Here is a 15,863-nt window from a genome sequence, read left to right on the forward strand (position 1 = left end):
TTCAGAAAATTTTGACAGTATTTTAAAAAGCTGAGTACAGTTACTGAGGATGGCGATATATCTCTGTCTATTTAACCAATTACCTATCTACCCATCTGTCCATCCGTCCATCCATCCGTCCGTCTGTCCATCCATCCATCCAATCATCCATCTCTCTCTCTATCATCTATATCTTGAGAGAAATACAGGCAGAATGAGCCAAAATGCATCCATAAAAATGACCAAAACAGTATTTTCTTAAGTGCCAAAAACTAAAAAAAACCTGTAATATTCATGAGCAGTAGAATAGATAAATTATGTTTGAAATATTGCAGCAGTAGAAATGAGTGAAGTGCAAAAATACTCAATACATGGATAAATCGTAAAAAAGTGTGATGTTATTTGAAAGAAGCCAGACAAAACAGGAACCACTTACATAAAACTTCAAAAACATCAAAAAGTTATACTATATTATTTAGAGATCACATCTGTAAAGCAAAAAAAGAAAATGAAATCTAAATATGTAAGTATAATGCTTACTGTTGAGTGGAGAGGATGGAGCACTTTGGGATTCTCTGAGTAAATTTTTCTAATACTTGAACCAGGTGGGTGTTAAACAAAAAAAGAAAAAAAAAAAAAAAAAAACCCGTTGCTGTCAAGTAGATTTCGACTCATAGGTGGATGTTACATCAGTGTATTTAACTGTAATTTGTCAAGCTGTACACTCATGTTCTTTGAATCTGAAAAATTCTATTTTATGTATGTATTTATATATATCTTCCTCTCTTCTGTTTTCTTTGCTCTATTTCTTAAACACTTATTCTTTGCATGTGGTATTCCAAAAACATGGAGTTTTTAACAGTTCTAAAAGTACTAAATACATACTCAGAATACTAAATGTCTCTCTACTGTAGACATTTCAGAACAACTGAGAGTATTGCCATCATCTGGGAAGCTGGGATGAAATGAAAAGACACTACAGAGCTTAAAAAATTATAAGCATCTCAGAGTTCATGACGCTTCAAACAGCTATTGATAAATTTTTACTTTAACTTCTCCAGTGGGAACATCTAGACGTCAGAATTCTCTCAAATTCATGTTTTTCACATTCTACAGCTACAACAAGAACAAAATACAATATTCCTAATTTTTTGCTTTATTTAAGCTTCCAGCTTTCACGAAAGAGGGGGTATGAGAAATAGAATGACTCATTCTGGGATTTTGTGTTGTGAATGAAAATTTATGACAGTGTAATTACCACAATATGGAGTAAGAGATGGAGCAAGAAAAAAATAATATTGGATACTACACCAGAAAGGTAAAGGCCTTGTTTCTTAATTTCCTTTTAAGATTGCTTATTGCTGATGTATAGAAACCCAACTGATTTTTGTGTGTTGACCTCGTATCCTGCCATTTGCTGAATTCATTTATTAGCTCTAGTAGCTTTCTCTTGGATTCTTTAGGAGTCTTTTATTTATAGGATCCTATTTCATCATCAGCCAGGCGCTACTTGGAAACTCTATGGGGCAGTTCTACTCTGTCCTATAGGGTCGCTATGAGTCAGAATCGACTCCACGGCACTGGGCTAGGTTTTTTTTTTTTTTTTTTTAGTCGTCTGTGAAAAGGGATAGTAGTTTTACTTCTTCCTGCCTGACTTACTTTTTCTTTTTTTGCCGATTTTCTCTGGATAAAACTTCCTGCACAATATTTAATAACAGTGGTGAACAGCAGGCATCCTTGTCTTATTCCTGACCTTAACGGGGTATCATGGATTCAATTGTGTCCACCCAAAATATGTATCAACTGTGGTTATCCTCCATTTTGAGATTGATATTATTTTCCTGTATGTTGTAAATCCTAATCTCTGCCTGTGGTTAATGAGGCAAGATTGATCATAGTGAAGAGCACTAGGGTGGGGTGTAACATCCTTGCTCAGGTCACACTTCTGATGCGATGTAAAAGGAGTTTCCCTGGGGCATGGCCAGCACTACCTTTTATAGTACAAGACATAAAAGGAAAGAGAGATGTGGGCAGAGAATGCGGGAACTCACACCACCAAGAAAGGAGAGCCAGGAGCAGAGCTCATGCTTTGGACCTGGGGTTCCTGTGCACAGAAATTCCTAGTCCACAGGAAGATTGATTAGAAGGATCTTCCTCCAGAGCTGACAGTGAGAGAAAGCCTTCCCCTGGAGCTGACACCCTGAATTTGGACCTCTAGCCCAGTAGGCAGTGAGACAATAAATTTCTCTTTGTTAAAGCCATCCACTTGTGGTATTTATTATAGCAGCACAAGATGACTAAGACAGAATTTGGTATTGAGAGAGTGGGGTGCTGCTCTTAAAAGATACCTAAAATGTGGAAGCAGTTTTGGAGCTGTGAATGCATAGAGGACTCAGAAGGAAGGGAGGAGAACTGTTAACACCAGAGATGGCACAGATGGTAAAAAGCAGCAGCAAAGAATAGGCAGCAGCAGAACCAGGAGAACAGTGTGAGATGGCACTGGAGCCAACCCACTGAGCACGAGAGCTGAGTACCTTTGCACAGGAGGTTTCCTGGCAGAGTGGGGTGCCTCCAGGCACTTATTGGTGAAGTTACAGAGCTTTGGAACACTTGCACCAGCAGGACAGGTGAGGCCCAAGGGCTGAGAGGCCAAGAAATCAGGAAGCAGAAGCTGAAGAGACAAGGAACACAGGAAGCTGAGCTGTCACAGTCTCAAAGGGTATGGCCTCAATATCTGGGGTTTCAAAGGGTGGAGCCATGGCCTCTGGTGTTCCTAGGAGTGGAGTTACCACTCAGAGGGACTCAGATAATGTCGGGCCTAAAGCCAAGAGAGCAGAGTTGTTGTCCCAGTGGGCCTGGAAGGAGGAGCTGAAGCCCAGGGCCAAGGGGCCTCCACTCAGAATCTAGAGAGTATGGCCAATACCTAAAGTCTGAAGGGCAGGACCATTGTGTAAATTGTCTCAGAGAAAAGAGGATTCTTTTCAAAGCCTTGAGGGCTAATATAATGTGTTCTGCTAACTTGCTTGGTACCTGTTATGCCTTCTTTCCCTCCAATTTCTCCCATTTGCAGTGGAGAGGTCTAGCTTGTGCCTGTTCTGCCACTGTACTTTGAAAGTAGATAACTTGTATTCTAGATTTCACAAATGAAGCGGGATTTTTTGAATTTTGGACTTGGAGTCAATTTAAGACTTTTGCTATGATGTGATGGGGTGAATATATTTTACATGTGGCAAGGACATTAATTTTGGGTGGAGTGTCATGGATTGAACTGTGTTCCCACAAAATATGTCAGTTTTGTTAGGCCGTGCTTCCCAGTATTTTGTGTTTGTCCTCCATTTTGTGATTGATATAACTTCACTGTACGTTGTAAATCCTTATCTCTGCCTGTGATTAATGAGGCTAGATTGGATCACATTGGAGAAGATTAGGGTGGGATGTAATACCCTTGCCCAGGTCACACCCCTGATCCAAGGTAAAGGGAGTTTCTCTGGGGTATGGTCTACACCACCTTTTATCTTACAAGAGATAAAAGGAAAGAGAGATGTAAGCAGAGAGTGGGGACCTCACAGCACCAAGAAGGTAGTGCTGGGAGAAGAGAGCATCCTTTGGACCCAGGGTTCCTGCACAGAGAAGCTCCAAGTCCAGGGTAAGATTGATGAGAAGGACCTTTCTCCAGAGCCGACAGAAAGAGAAAGCCATCCCCTGGAGCAGGTGGCCTGAACTGGGACTTCTAGCCTACTAGATTGTGAGAAAATAAATTTCTTTCTGCGAAAGCCATCCACTTGAGTTATTTCTGTTATAGCAGAACTAGATGACTAAGACAAGGAAAGCACTTGGTCTTCTGCCATTGAATTTGATGTTGTCTGTGGGTTTTTCATAAATACCCTTTCTCAGATTGAGCAATTTACTTTCTATTCCTATCTTACTGAACAATTTTATTAGAAAATGTGTTGGATTTTGTTAAAAGCCTTCTCTGCGTCAATTAAGAAGACTGTGTGCTTCTTTTCCTTTGTTCTATTAATGTGGTGTATTAAATGAGGTGATTTTCTAGTGCTGAACCATCCTTGCATTCGTGGGATAAATCCCCCTTGATCATAGCGTACAATCCTTTTTTTTCCCATAATTTATTTTATTTTTGTTGTTGTCGTTGAGAATATACACAGTATAAAAATTCAACAATTTCTACATGTACAATTCAGTGACATTGATTTCATTCTTCAAGTTGTGCGATCATTTTTTGTTTTTCCTCCCCATTAATATAAACTCACTGCCACCTAAGTTTCCAACTAAACTTTTGAGTTGCTGATGTCAATTTGATCCCATAAAGATAGTTCTTAAAAGAGCACAATGCTCAAGGCAGACATTCTTTAATAGTAAAACAAGATTATTGTTTGGTTTTTAGAAGTCTTTAAGGGTATTTTGGTTTAAAGTTTATCTCACAGCAATAGTTTTAGGGGTTTATCCAGCATCCATGGCTCCAAAAAGGCTGGATTCCATGAGAATTTGAAATTCTGTACAGCATTTTCACCATTTTGATCAGGATTCTTCTATAGAATCTTTGATCAAAATGTTCAGTAATGGTTGCAGGGTATCATCCAGTTCTGGTCTAGTGGCAGAGGAGATGGTTGTTCATGGAGGCAATTAACCACACATTCCATTCCTTCCTAGTGTTCCTGACTCTCCTTCTTCTGTTGCTCCAGGTAAATAGAGACCAATTGTTGTTACTTAGATGGCCACTTGCAAACTTTTAAAATCCCAGGCACTATGCAAAGAACTAGGAGACAGCGCCAAAGCTTTAAACATGATAATAGGCCAATTACCTGGGATGTCCCGTTAAACCATGATCAAAAACCTCCAAACTGAGAAACCAAAACCCTTGAGGTGATTGCTTGTGCATAAGCAGCTTCAGAAGCTGCACCTTTTTGTTATTGTTGTTGTAAATATATCTATACAATTTTTATATGCTTTTGAACTCAATTTGCTAATATTTTGTTGAGGATTTTTGTATCTATGTTCATAAGTGATATCGGTCTGTAGTTTTCTTTTTGTGTGGTATCTTTTCCTGGCTTTGGTATCAGAGTAATGCTAGCCTCACAGAGTGAGTTATGAAGTGTTCCTACCTGTTCTGTGTTTTGGAAAAGTATAAGAAGGATTGGAATCACTTCTGTAAATGTCTGGTAGAATTCCCTATCTGGTCCCAGACTTCTTTGTTGCGAGGTTTTTGATTACTGATTCCATGTCTTCACTTGTTCTAGTTCTGTCGAGATCTTCTATTTTCATTTTAAGTCAATGTAGGAAGCTTATGTATTTCTAGAAATTTTTCCGTTTAATCTAAAATATCTAATTTGTTGGCATGCAATTGTCCGTAGTATTCTCTCATTTTCTTAATTTCGGTAAGGCCAGTTGTAATGTCCCCACTTTCATTTCTGATGTTATATATTTATATCTTCTCTCTTTTTTCTTTGTTAGTATAACTAACCCGTAAAACCCAAAGGTTTGTCAAATTTATTAATCTTTTAAAAAAGCAGCTTCTGATTTCACTGATTCTCTCAATTGTCTTTAAATTCCCGATTTCATTTACCTTTGCTTTGATCTTTGTTTTCTCCTTCTTTCTCTTGCTGCTGTGAACAACAGTTTGATGGTTCCTCAAAAAGTTAAACACACATCACCATGTGATCCAGCAATTCCACTCTTAGGTATAAACCCAAAAGTACTAAAGGTAGACATGCACAGAGACACTTATACACCAGTGTTCATGGTAACACTATTCAGAATGTCTTTGCCAGTGACATTGACCAATAACTGTGGCACTGTATTTGTGGTGTAACATATTCCTGGAAATGGGTGAAGTAAAGCCGTTGTATCTTAAAACAGTGTGCTATAAGAACAGCTTTTTGCTTCATTGAATGTATGACAATGACATTTAGTTAGCATAATGAAAGGAGAGTATTAGAGTTAAATTGATCAACTTCAATATAACTGGGATAATAAAAAATCCAAAAGAACCAGGGGATCAATGAAAGTTATTTTTAATGTTGGCACCACAGTTATAATTTAATTTTAAATATGGGTTTTTGTACACATGTCAGCGTGTATTAATTATTCAATAAATGTATTGAATTTTATTGTATTTTTTTCTGAGAATTTTCGTTCACTTACTTGATGATTACAAAATATGTCGTCTACATTTAAAGGTGGAAAGAGTGGATTTTCACATTGGAGTTTGTTGGGAAAAAAAATCAGGGTCCTATTGTGTCCATGGAAGGCTTTTCTTTTCCAATCAGCCTTTTCATGGCCCCCTTGAACTCTTTATTCCTTAGTGTGTAGATCAATGGATTCAAGCTGGGGGTAACAATGGAATAAAAGATACTGAGAAGTTTACCCTCATCCTGATTTGGACTGTTTCCTGGTTGTATGTACATGTAGATTAGAGTCCCATAGAAGATGAATACCACAATGAGATGGGAAGAACAAGTTCCCAATGCTTTTTGTCTCCCTGTTGCAGATTTGATCTTGAGTACGGTTACAGCAATGAAGCCATATGAGACCAGAATGAGAAGAAGAGGAACAAGAGCTATAACAAGGCATGCAAGAAATGTGGCTACCTCCATAGCTGTGGTATCCACACATGCAACCTTCACCATGGCAGATATTTCACAAAAAAAGTGGTCTAGGTTGTGGTTTCCACATCGAGGAAGACTCATGGCATAGGGGGAAAGGATCATGCAACTAATAACACTAACTAACCAGGCCATGGCCACCAGGCCCTGGCAGAGTTGTGAGTTCATTATGGCTGTATAGTGGAGAGGCTTGCAGACAGCACTGAACCTGTCATAAGACATCACAGCTAGAAGGATACATTCAACTATGCAGAGTGTGACAGCATTGAAAAGCTGAAAGGCACAGCCACCAAAGGTTATTCTCTTGTCTTTACCCCAGGTATTGACCAACATCTGTGGGACTATATTTGTGGTGTAACAGAGATCCAAGATGGCCAAATTTCTAAGGAAGAAGTACATGGGAGTTTGGAGATGGTCATCTAGGAAAGAGAGCAGGATGATGGCCATATTTCCCATCAAGGCAATGGTGTAGAAGAAAAAGACAATCCCAGAGATGATCATCTCCAGTTGAGGGTGCCCTGTGAATCCAAGGAGTATAAATCCATTGAAGTAGCTCTCATTGATCATTCTTTTTCTTTTAAAAATAGCCATTCTGAAGATGGAATAATCAACATTTTGGAAGCCACAGTGAGTATATTCATGAACTTTAATGCCAAACTAAACTCAAGCATTATATTCAAGGGATTTTTTTTTTTTTTTTCACTATCAAACATATGTAAACATTTATTTCATCATCTAGATAAAACTTTAAGCTATGGTAGTAAGAATTATGAATTATCCAATTTTTTTTGAATACCAATTGAAAAGTTCAAAGCATGTTATAATGGAAAGAATGATTGTAAAAACGTAGATATCTGTATCAATCACTATAGTATGTAAAAGGGAACTCTGTTAAATTTAATTTCATTAAATGTCTTCTAATGTGACTGGCTCTATACTGGAAGCATTTCCTCCAATAACATAGCAGCTGAGTGTGTTTAAGAATGTAGAATTCAAATCAGTAACTTGTCATTTGATCTTTTTTATTATAATTATTTTATGTATCACTCTACTAAGGAGCGAAGCCCCATTAATATTGAATAAAAAGAAGGGAATAGCTTCCAATACTGTCTGATCATAAAAGCTTCCTGGAGTTATTTTCAAAAATAGAGATGCCTGTAACCTCTCTTGGAAAGTTCTATTTTCTTGGCTAATTTATTGATTGTTTGATTGGGTGGAAGATTGGCATAAGGAATCATTCTTACCCTATCTATACACAACAGAAAGAAGGACAGCAATTTTGACCTGCACCCCTCACTACATTATGGTATACATTTGCCATGCCAAAAACCAAAACCATTGCCTTTTGCTATGGAGTTGTCGCTGACTCATAGCAACCCTGTAGGACAGAGCAGAACTTCCCAGTAGGGTTTCCAAGGCTGTGAACTTTATGGGGGAAGACTGCCACATCTTTCTTCTGAGGAGCAGCTGGTAGGTTCCAACTACCTTTCGGTTAGCAGCCCAGTGCTTAACCACTGCACCACCAGGACTCCTTCATTTGCCAAAGAATTTCAAAAATATGTATCTGCACCTTGGAGACAGGATATCCTAGAATGAGGGAAAACATAATAGTATCGCTTAAATCAGCATCATTTTGTACCTTGTCACTTTATTCTAGCTAGCACCAAAACTTACACCCAAGACTTTTTTTTTTCTCCTCCAGGGCTGTTTTCTTTACCAATGTGCACAGATAACATCCCAACCTCTTTCAGAAACGCATTTCTCATCTAGTTATCTATTTAGGACAATGAGTTCAAAAGTCTTAAGTACAATCATGAATAAAGAAACTGGATGAAATGTGATATTCTTCCCTTCTTAATATTAGGGGCCAGGATGTTGTGGAGGGTTATCTTTGCAATAAAGAATGTTTAGCAGCATCCAGGGTCTCTACCAATAGCCAATATCTAGTACTAGGTGCCCATAACTCCCTTCCCCAGTTGTGACAACCAAAAATTGCGAAATATTCCCTGTGGAACAAAATTGCCCTGATTGAGAGCCAGTGCCTTAATCTATAAAGAATTGAGGCCTAACTCCAGCTTTGTTCTTGTAGTTTCTTATCTGAAATTATCAAATTATTCCCTTTTTACCTCAATCTTCCCTGCATCATCCTCATCTTTTACGTCTTTCTTTTCAGACCCAGAAATGTATCTTTTTTATTAAACAGATTATTTTGTCATGGATTGAATTATGTCCACCCAAAAGTGTGTGTATCAATTTGTCTGGGCCATGATTCCCAGTATTCTGTAGTTTTCCCCCACTTTGTAATTATAATTTCAGAGAGGATTAGCGTGGGATTGTAACACACTGACCAGGTCATACCCTGATCCAATGTTAAGGGAGTTTCCCTGGAGTGTGGCCTACACCACTCCAGAGATAAAAGGGAAGTGCAGCTAGCAGAGAGGGGAACCCTGTACCACCAAAAAAGCAGCACCAGGAGCAGAGTGTTTCCTTTGGACTGGGGTCCCTGCACCTGAGAAGCTCCTTCACTGGGGAAGGCTAATGAGAAGGACCTTCCTCCAAGGCTGACAGAGAGAGAAAGCCTTACCCTGGAGCTGATGCCCTGAGTTTGGACTTGTAGCCTACTAAACTATAAGAAAAAAAAATTCTCTTTCTAAAGCCATCCACTTGTGCTATTTCTGTTATAGCAGCACTAGATGACTAAGACATTATTTGTTCTCCTCTGTATTGTTCATTCCATCATTTGCAGTCTCTTAAGGTCCTGTTCCAGACTGAGCTTCCAGACTAAGACAGACTAGGAAGAAGGACCCAGCAGTCTACCTCTGAAAAGCATTAGCCAGCAAAAACCTTATGAATTGCAGCAGAACATTCTCTGATATAGTGGTGGAAGATGAGCCCCCCAGGTTGGAAGGCACTCGAAAGATGACTGGGGAAGAGCTGCCTCTTCAAAGTAAAGTCGACCTTAATGATGTGGATGGAGTAAAGCTTTCAGGACCTTCATTTGCTGATGTGGCACGTCTCAAAATAAGAAGAAACAGCTGTAAACATCCATTAATAATCAGAACCTGGAATGTATGAAGTATGAATCTAGGAAAATTGGAAAACATCAAAAATGAAATGGAAAGAATAAAGTCAATATCCTAGACATTAGTGAGTTGAACGGAACTGGTATCGGGCATTTTGAATTGGGCAATCATATAGTCTACTATGCAGGGAATGAACACTTGAAGAGGAATGGTGTTGCGTTCATCGTCAAAAAGGATATTTCAAGGTCTATCCTGAAGTATAACATTGTCAGTGATAGGATAATACCCGTAGGCCTACAAGGAAGACCAGTTAATACAACCGTTATTCAAATTTATGCACCAACCACTAAGGCCAAAAATGAAGAAATGGAAGATTGTTATCAGCTGCTACAGTCTGAAATTGATCAAACATGCAGTCAGGGTGCATTGATAATTACTGGAGATTAGAGTGCGAAAGTTGAAAACAAAGAAGGACCGGTAGTTGGAAAATATGCCTATGGTGATAGAAAAAATTCCGTAGATCTAATGGTAGAATTTTGCAAGACCAATGACTTCTTCACTGCAAATACCTTCATTCACCAACATAAATGGCACTACACACGTGGACCTCACCAGAAGGAACACATAAGAATCAAATTGACTATATCTGTGGAAAGAGACAAAGTAAAAACTTAGTATCATCAGTTCCGACTGTGGAATGGACCATCAATTGCTCATATGCAAGTTCAAGCTGAAACTGAAAAAAATCAGATCAAGTCCAGGAGAGCCAAAATATGACCTTGAGTGTACCCCACCTGAATTAGAGACCACCTGAAGAATAGATTTGATGCATTGAGCACTAGTGACTAAAGACCAGATGAGTTGTGGAATGACATCAAGGACATCGTACATGAAGAAAGCAAGAGGTCATTGAAAACACAGGAGAGAAAGAAAACACCAAGATGGGTGTCAGAGGAGACTCTGAAACTTGCTCACGAATATCGAGCAGCTAAAGCAAAAGGAAGAAATGATGAAGTAAAAGACTGAACAGAAAATTTCAAAGGGCAGCTTGAGAAGACAAAGTAAAGTATTATAATAACATGTGCAAAGCTCTGGAGATAGAAAACCAAAAGGGAAGAACACACTTGTCGTTTCACAAGCTGAAAGAACTGAGGGGAAAATTCAAGCCTCGAGTTGCAATAGTGAAGGATTCTATGGGGAAAGTATTAAACGATGCAAGAAGCATCAAAAGAAGATGGAAGGAATACACAGAGTCATTATACCAAAAAGAATTAGTTGATGTACAACCATTTCAAGAGGTAGCATACGATCTGGAACCGATGGTACTAAAGGAAGAAGTCCAAGCTTCTCTGAAGGCATTGGCAAAATACAAGGCTCCAGGAACAGACAGAATATCAATCGAGATGTTTCAACAAATGAATGCAGCCAAGGAATATGGAAGACAGATTCCTGGTCAACTGAGTGGAAGAGATCCATATTTATGCCTATTCCCAGGAAAGGTGATCCAACCGAATGTGGAAATTATTGAACAATATCGTTAATATCACACACAAGAAAAATTTTGCTGAAGATCATTCAAAAATGGTTGTAGCAGTATATCAACAGGGAAATGCGAGAAATTCAGGCTGGTTTCAGAAGAGGACGTGGAAACAGGAATATCATTGCTGATGTCAGATGGATCCTGGTTGAAAGCAGAGAATACCAGAGGGATGTTTACCTGTGTTTTATTGACTGTGCAAAGGCATTCGACTGTGTGGATCATAACAAATCATGGATAACATTGGGAAGAATGGGAATTCCGGAACACTTAATTGTGCTCATGTGGAACCTTTACATAGAACAAGAGTCAGTTGTTTGGAAAGAACAAGGGAATACTGAGTGGTTTAAAGTCAGGAAAGCTGCGCATCAGGGTTATACACTTTCACCATACCTAATCAATCTATATGCTGAAAAAATACTCCAAGAAGCTGGGCTACATGAAGAATGGAGCATCAGGATTGGAGAAAGACTCATTAACAACCTGCGTCATGCAGATGACACAACCTTGCTTGCTGAAAGAAAAGACGACTTGAAGCACTTATTAATGAAGATCAGAGGCCCCAGCCTTCAGTATGGATTGTGCCTCAACATAAAGAAGACAAAAATCCTCACAACTGGACCAATAAACAACGTCATGATAAATGAGGAAAAGATTGAAGTTGTCTAGGATTTCATTTTACTTGGCTCCACAATCAACAGCCATGGAAGCAGCAGTCAAGAAACCAAAAGATGCATTGCACTGTGTAAATGTGCTGCAAAGGACCTCTTTAAAGTGCTGAAGAACAAAGATGTCACCTTGAAGACTAAGGTGCACCTGACAGAACCCATGGTATTTTAAATTGCATCGTATTCATGTTAAAGCTGGACAATGAATAAAGCAGACAAAAGAAGAACTGATGCCTTTGAATTGTGATGCTGATGAAGAATATTGAATATATCATGGACTGCCAAAAGAATGAACAAATCTATCTTGGAACAAGCACAAGCAGAATGCTCCTTAGGAGCAAGGATGGCGAGACTGCATCTTACTTTGAACATGTTGTTAGGAGGGACCAGTCCCTGGAGAAGGACATCATGCTTGGCAAAGTACAGGGTCAGCGGAAAAAAGGAAGACCCTCAGTTAGGCCAATTGACACAGTGGTAAGGATGGCACAGGATCAAGCAGTGTTACATTCTGTTTTCCTTAGGGTCGCTTTCAGTGGGAACCGATTCGATGGCACCTAACAACAACAACATAAATTCATCCCTTACTTAATTTTATATTGCGATTCTACTACTCACTTACATCTTCCCCTCAGTCTATAAAACTACTCAATTGTGATAACTTTGCAGTCAAAATGTTAAGCCTCTTCAAGGAATGTTATTTTCATAGTTGTATTCCTAGTGACTAATCCAGGGTTTAGGCATAGAGAAGGTTGCAAGTAAATATTTACCATTATAAAAGAGAATCTGTGATCCTCACCTATCCCCTGTATTAAACTCTGAAAGAGAAGTTTCTCCCTAAAGCACAACTCAAATCATGTCTTCAAAAATACAATATGGCTTCTCTCACATACGTTATTTAAAAAATATTACCTCAAAGACAAAGGTGGCACTAACTTCTTAAACCAGTAATCTCTTCTCAGTTATCTAAATTGCTTATGCTTGTATGTGCCTTATAGCAACACTGACCAATATCTTATTTTTGAAATAATTTTCCTGTCTTTCAAAGTAGTTCAAATCTACTGCTTCTTTTCACTGTGACGCACATTTATTTTGTTAAATGTATGTTTCCTAAAGTACCTGTTGTTGTTAGTTGCTGTTGAGTCAGTTCCTATTTATGACAACTCAAGGTGTTACAGAGTAGAACTGCTTCCTAGACTTTTCATGGTTGTAATAGTAACAGAAGAAGATCTCCAGGCCTTTTCTCCCCCAGTACTACTGAGTGCGTATCATGAACCTCCATTAGAACTTGTTTGGCATTCACTTTTCTTCTTTACTTTCCTTTACTCTACCATTCATTTCACCCCCTTCCCTCTATCAGTCCCCAAAGTTCTCTAATCAGATATCTGCTTTACTCTTTGTTTCATTGATTGCCTTCATTTTGTGGCTTCAGTTACTAGCTCTGGGCAGATAGCTGCCATCTATCTTTATTAATTTCACTTTCCTACTCTATTACCAGATGCACAATTTTGCCAGCATACTCAGCATCAACACATAGGTTTAAGTCCTAGTTTCACATAAGCACATAGGTTTACAACTCATTTCACACATTATAGTTCAACACTGAATCCATGAGTTTTACTCCTCCAACAAATCTACTGCTTTTTTCACTGTGATACACATTTATTTTGTTAAATGTATGTTTCCTAAAGTACCTGTTGCTGTTAGTTGCTGTTGAGTCAGTTCCTATTTATGTGTTACAGAGTAGAACTGCTTCCTAGACTTTTCTTGGTTGTGATAGTAACAGAAGAAGACCTCCAGGTCTTTTTTTCCCCAGTACTACTGAGTGAGTTCGAATTGCCAACCTTTAGGTTAGCCGTCAGGGACAAACCGTTTGAACCACCCCAGGGACCTTCTCAAGTATGTAGTCGGCTCTTACTAAACATTTCTGAAAATAGATCATGGGGGTAAAGAATTAATTATGAGCACATGAGTAAAGAGGAATGGCCATTTGAATTCTTAGCATCTTTACACAAAAGATGTTAACATACTGATTAGCCCATATCCTATATACCATTGTAGCAAGAAAAATTGTTGTGAAAGCAGGAAGTTGTATGCAAATCACTGCATAAACAAAACAAAACAAAACAAAAATATTATCAAAGACAACCTAATTTCTCCCCACTTACCCTAATTCAGCTGACTAAACTTTTCAGTGCTGTTGATTCAGCCAAGAACAATCCTGAAGATGAAAGCATATTTATTTTCTAGAATGAGACTGCTCCCATTCTGCCCACTTGTCACAATGAAACTTTACTGCCTGTCCAAAGAGGCTCTTCTGCCTCTCACCTCTCCCAGTTCAGAGGCCCAAATAATAATGCTCTTGTCTCCCTCCTTGAAGAGTTCAAGGAGATGCATCTATGATGTGAATCGTAACTAATTAGTTTTCCCTTAAGGAAATGATGAAATTTTTGAGCAATGATAAAATACTTGGGGACTTTAAGTATCTCAAAAGCAGTTAATGTATCTTGATGATTACTCAGAAATACAGATACAAGTAAAGCAAATCAAGAAATTCTCCTTGAATGTAAGCTACCAGTTTCCACAGTTAGCTGCTTTACTTAACTTTGAATAATGATTGAATAACGATTACTGGTACCCTTATTATAAATGATGGTAATACGAATGAGAATAATTATAGTGATTTTAATTATTTTGTGCTTTATTAGCCATAACACTTTTTTTTTTTTGTACATAATGTCTTATTGATCCTTAAACATTTTTGGTAGATGGTATTATTCCTTTTTTATATGAATGAACACTGAGTGTCAAGCCCAGTGTGAACAAGTAATAAACAAGTACAGATGAAACAGACAAGTCTTTATCTTCTAACTCCATGCCTTGTTTTTTAATTGAACATATCTTATTTTTTTTTTCTTATTAGTGATCTGAAGTCTTGAAAGTCATTTTATTGACAAAGTTATTTAGAATTTCTGCATAGAGGGGCATATCTGGCAGTGAATGCTCCTAGTAGCAATCTCCCAAAGTGATCAGAGGAGAAAAAAAAAATGCCATGGATAAAAAAGTAACACAGAAATACCAGTGGTAATGATTTGATAGACCTAGAAGCAGAGTGTAGAGTTTAGAAATGTTGCCTTTTACTTCTATTCGTAAAATGCTACACAATGTAACCCAATAAAGCTACACTGCCATTTAATAGATATGGTTTTTCTAAAAATGTCCACTAGTTTCTTTTGCTGGATAGGTTACTCTGTAGGGACATTAGAACTTAGGCCTGAAGGAATCTTAAGGAACAATCATCAATGAGATATAAAAATTCCAGTGTTCTTATGGTTGAATACAATAACTTCTTTTCCCATTTTTCTCCAGAAATAAACCCAAAATTAATGAGAACAAAAAGCAAAATAATCTAAGATACGCTTGAAAACCAGAATTGGCAAATACTGATTTCTGAAAGTAGTGAAGGTCAAAGAGGGAGGCTTAAGATGAGTGCATCCATCACTACTGAACTCAAAAATAACAGAAAAAGATCTCTTTGGAGTATAAAGTGAACTGTCTCTTACTACAGCAACAGGAACAGGGAATGAAGCCTGTCAATATAAATTATTTTGGATCTCCCTATGGTGTCTAGGAAAGCGGAACTAGTAATCATGGAGGTACACTGCTTTTGAAAATGTAGTCTTCTGTTTATAGAGTGGAGAGACTTTGCCTTACAGATGACTTACAGCAGAAAAGCTCAGTTGGTTGAGATGAAGCAAAGGCCAAAACAGCTGCCACACACATTTAACCTGGGTCATAAGCAATATTTTTGCTAACCTAGGACAAGGACTTGCCTCCTCTCCAACATGAATCTCCTACAAATAGTTGATCTAGAAAACAAAAAACAAAACAAAACAAAAAAACAGAATTCATTAACAATAAAGAATGAAAAGGGAACCAGACTCTTATGCTATAAAGGTCTACTACTATAAAAAAAAAAAAAAAAAAATTTTTTTTTTTTTTTTACTATAGGGTTGCTGTGAGTCAGAACCAACTATAG

The 15,863-nt window shown here is 38.1% G+C and overlaps 1 protein-coding gene across 1 annotated transcript; it reads right to left on the reverse strand.

Annotated features, from left to right (window-relative positions):
* Positions 1-6,218: 6,218 nt before the first annotated feature.
* Positions 6,219-7,274, reverse strand: LOC135232805 (olfactory receptor 2W1-like). The gene has a single exon (XM_064293962.1). It carries the CDS (start codon positions 7,188-7,190, stop codon positions 6,219-6,221), a length of 972 nt encoding a protein of 323 aa, XP_064150032.1. The 5' UTR covers positions 7,191-7,274.
* Between the last annotated feature and the right edge of the window lie 8,589 nt (positions 7,275-15,863).

This window comes from Loxodonta africana, chromosome 1 (genome assembly GCF_030014295.1).
Source record: "Loxodonta africana isolate mLoxAfr1 chromosome 1, mLoxAfr1.hap2, whole genome shotgun sequence".
In the NCBI taxonomy this organism is placed as follows: Eukaryota; Metazoa; Chordata; class Mammalia; order Proboscidea; family Elephantidae; genus Loxodonta; species Loxodonta africana.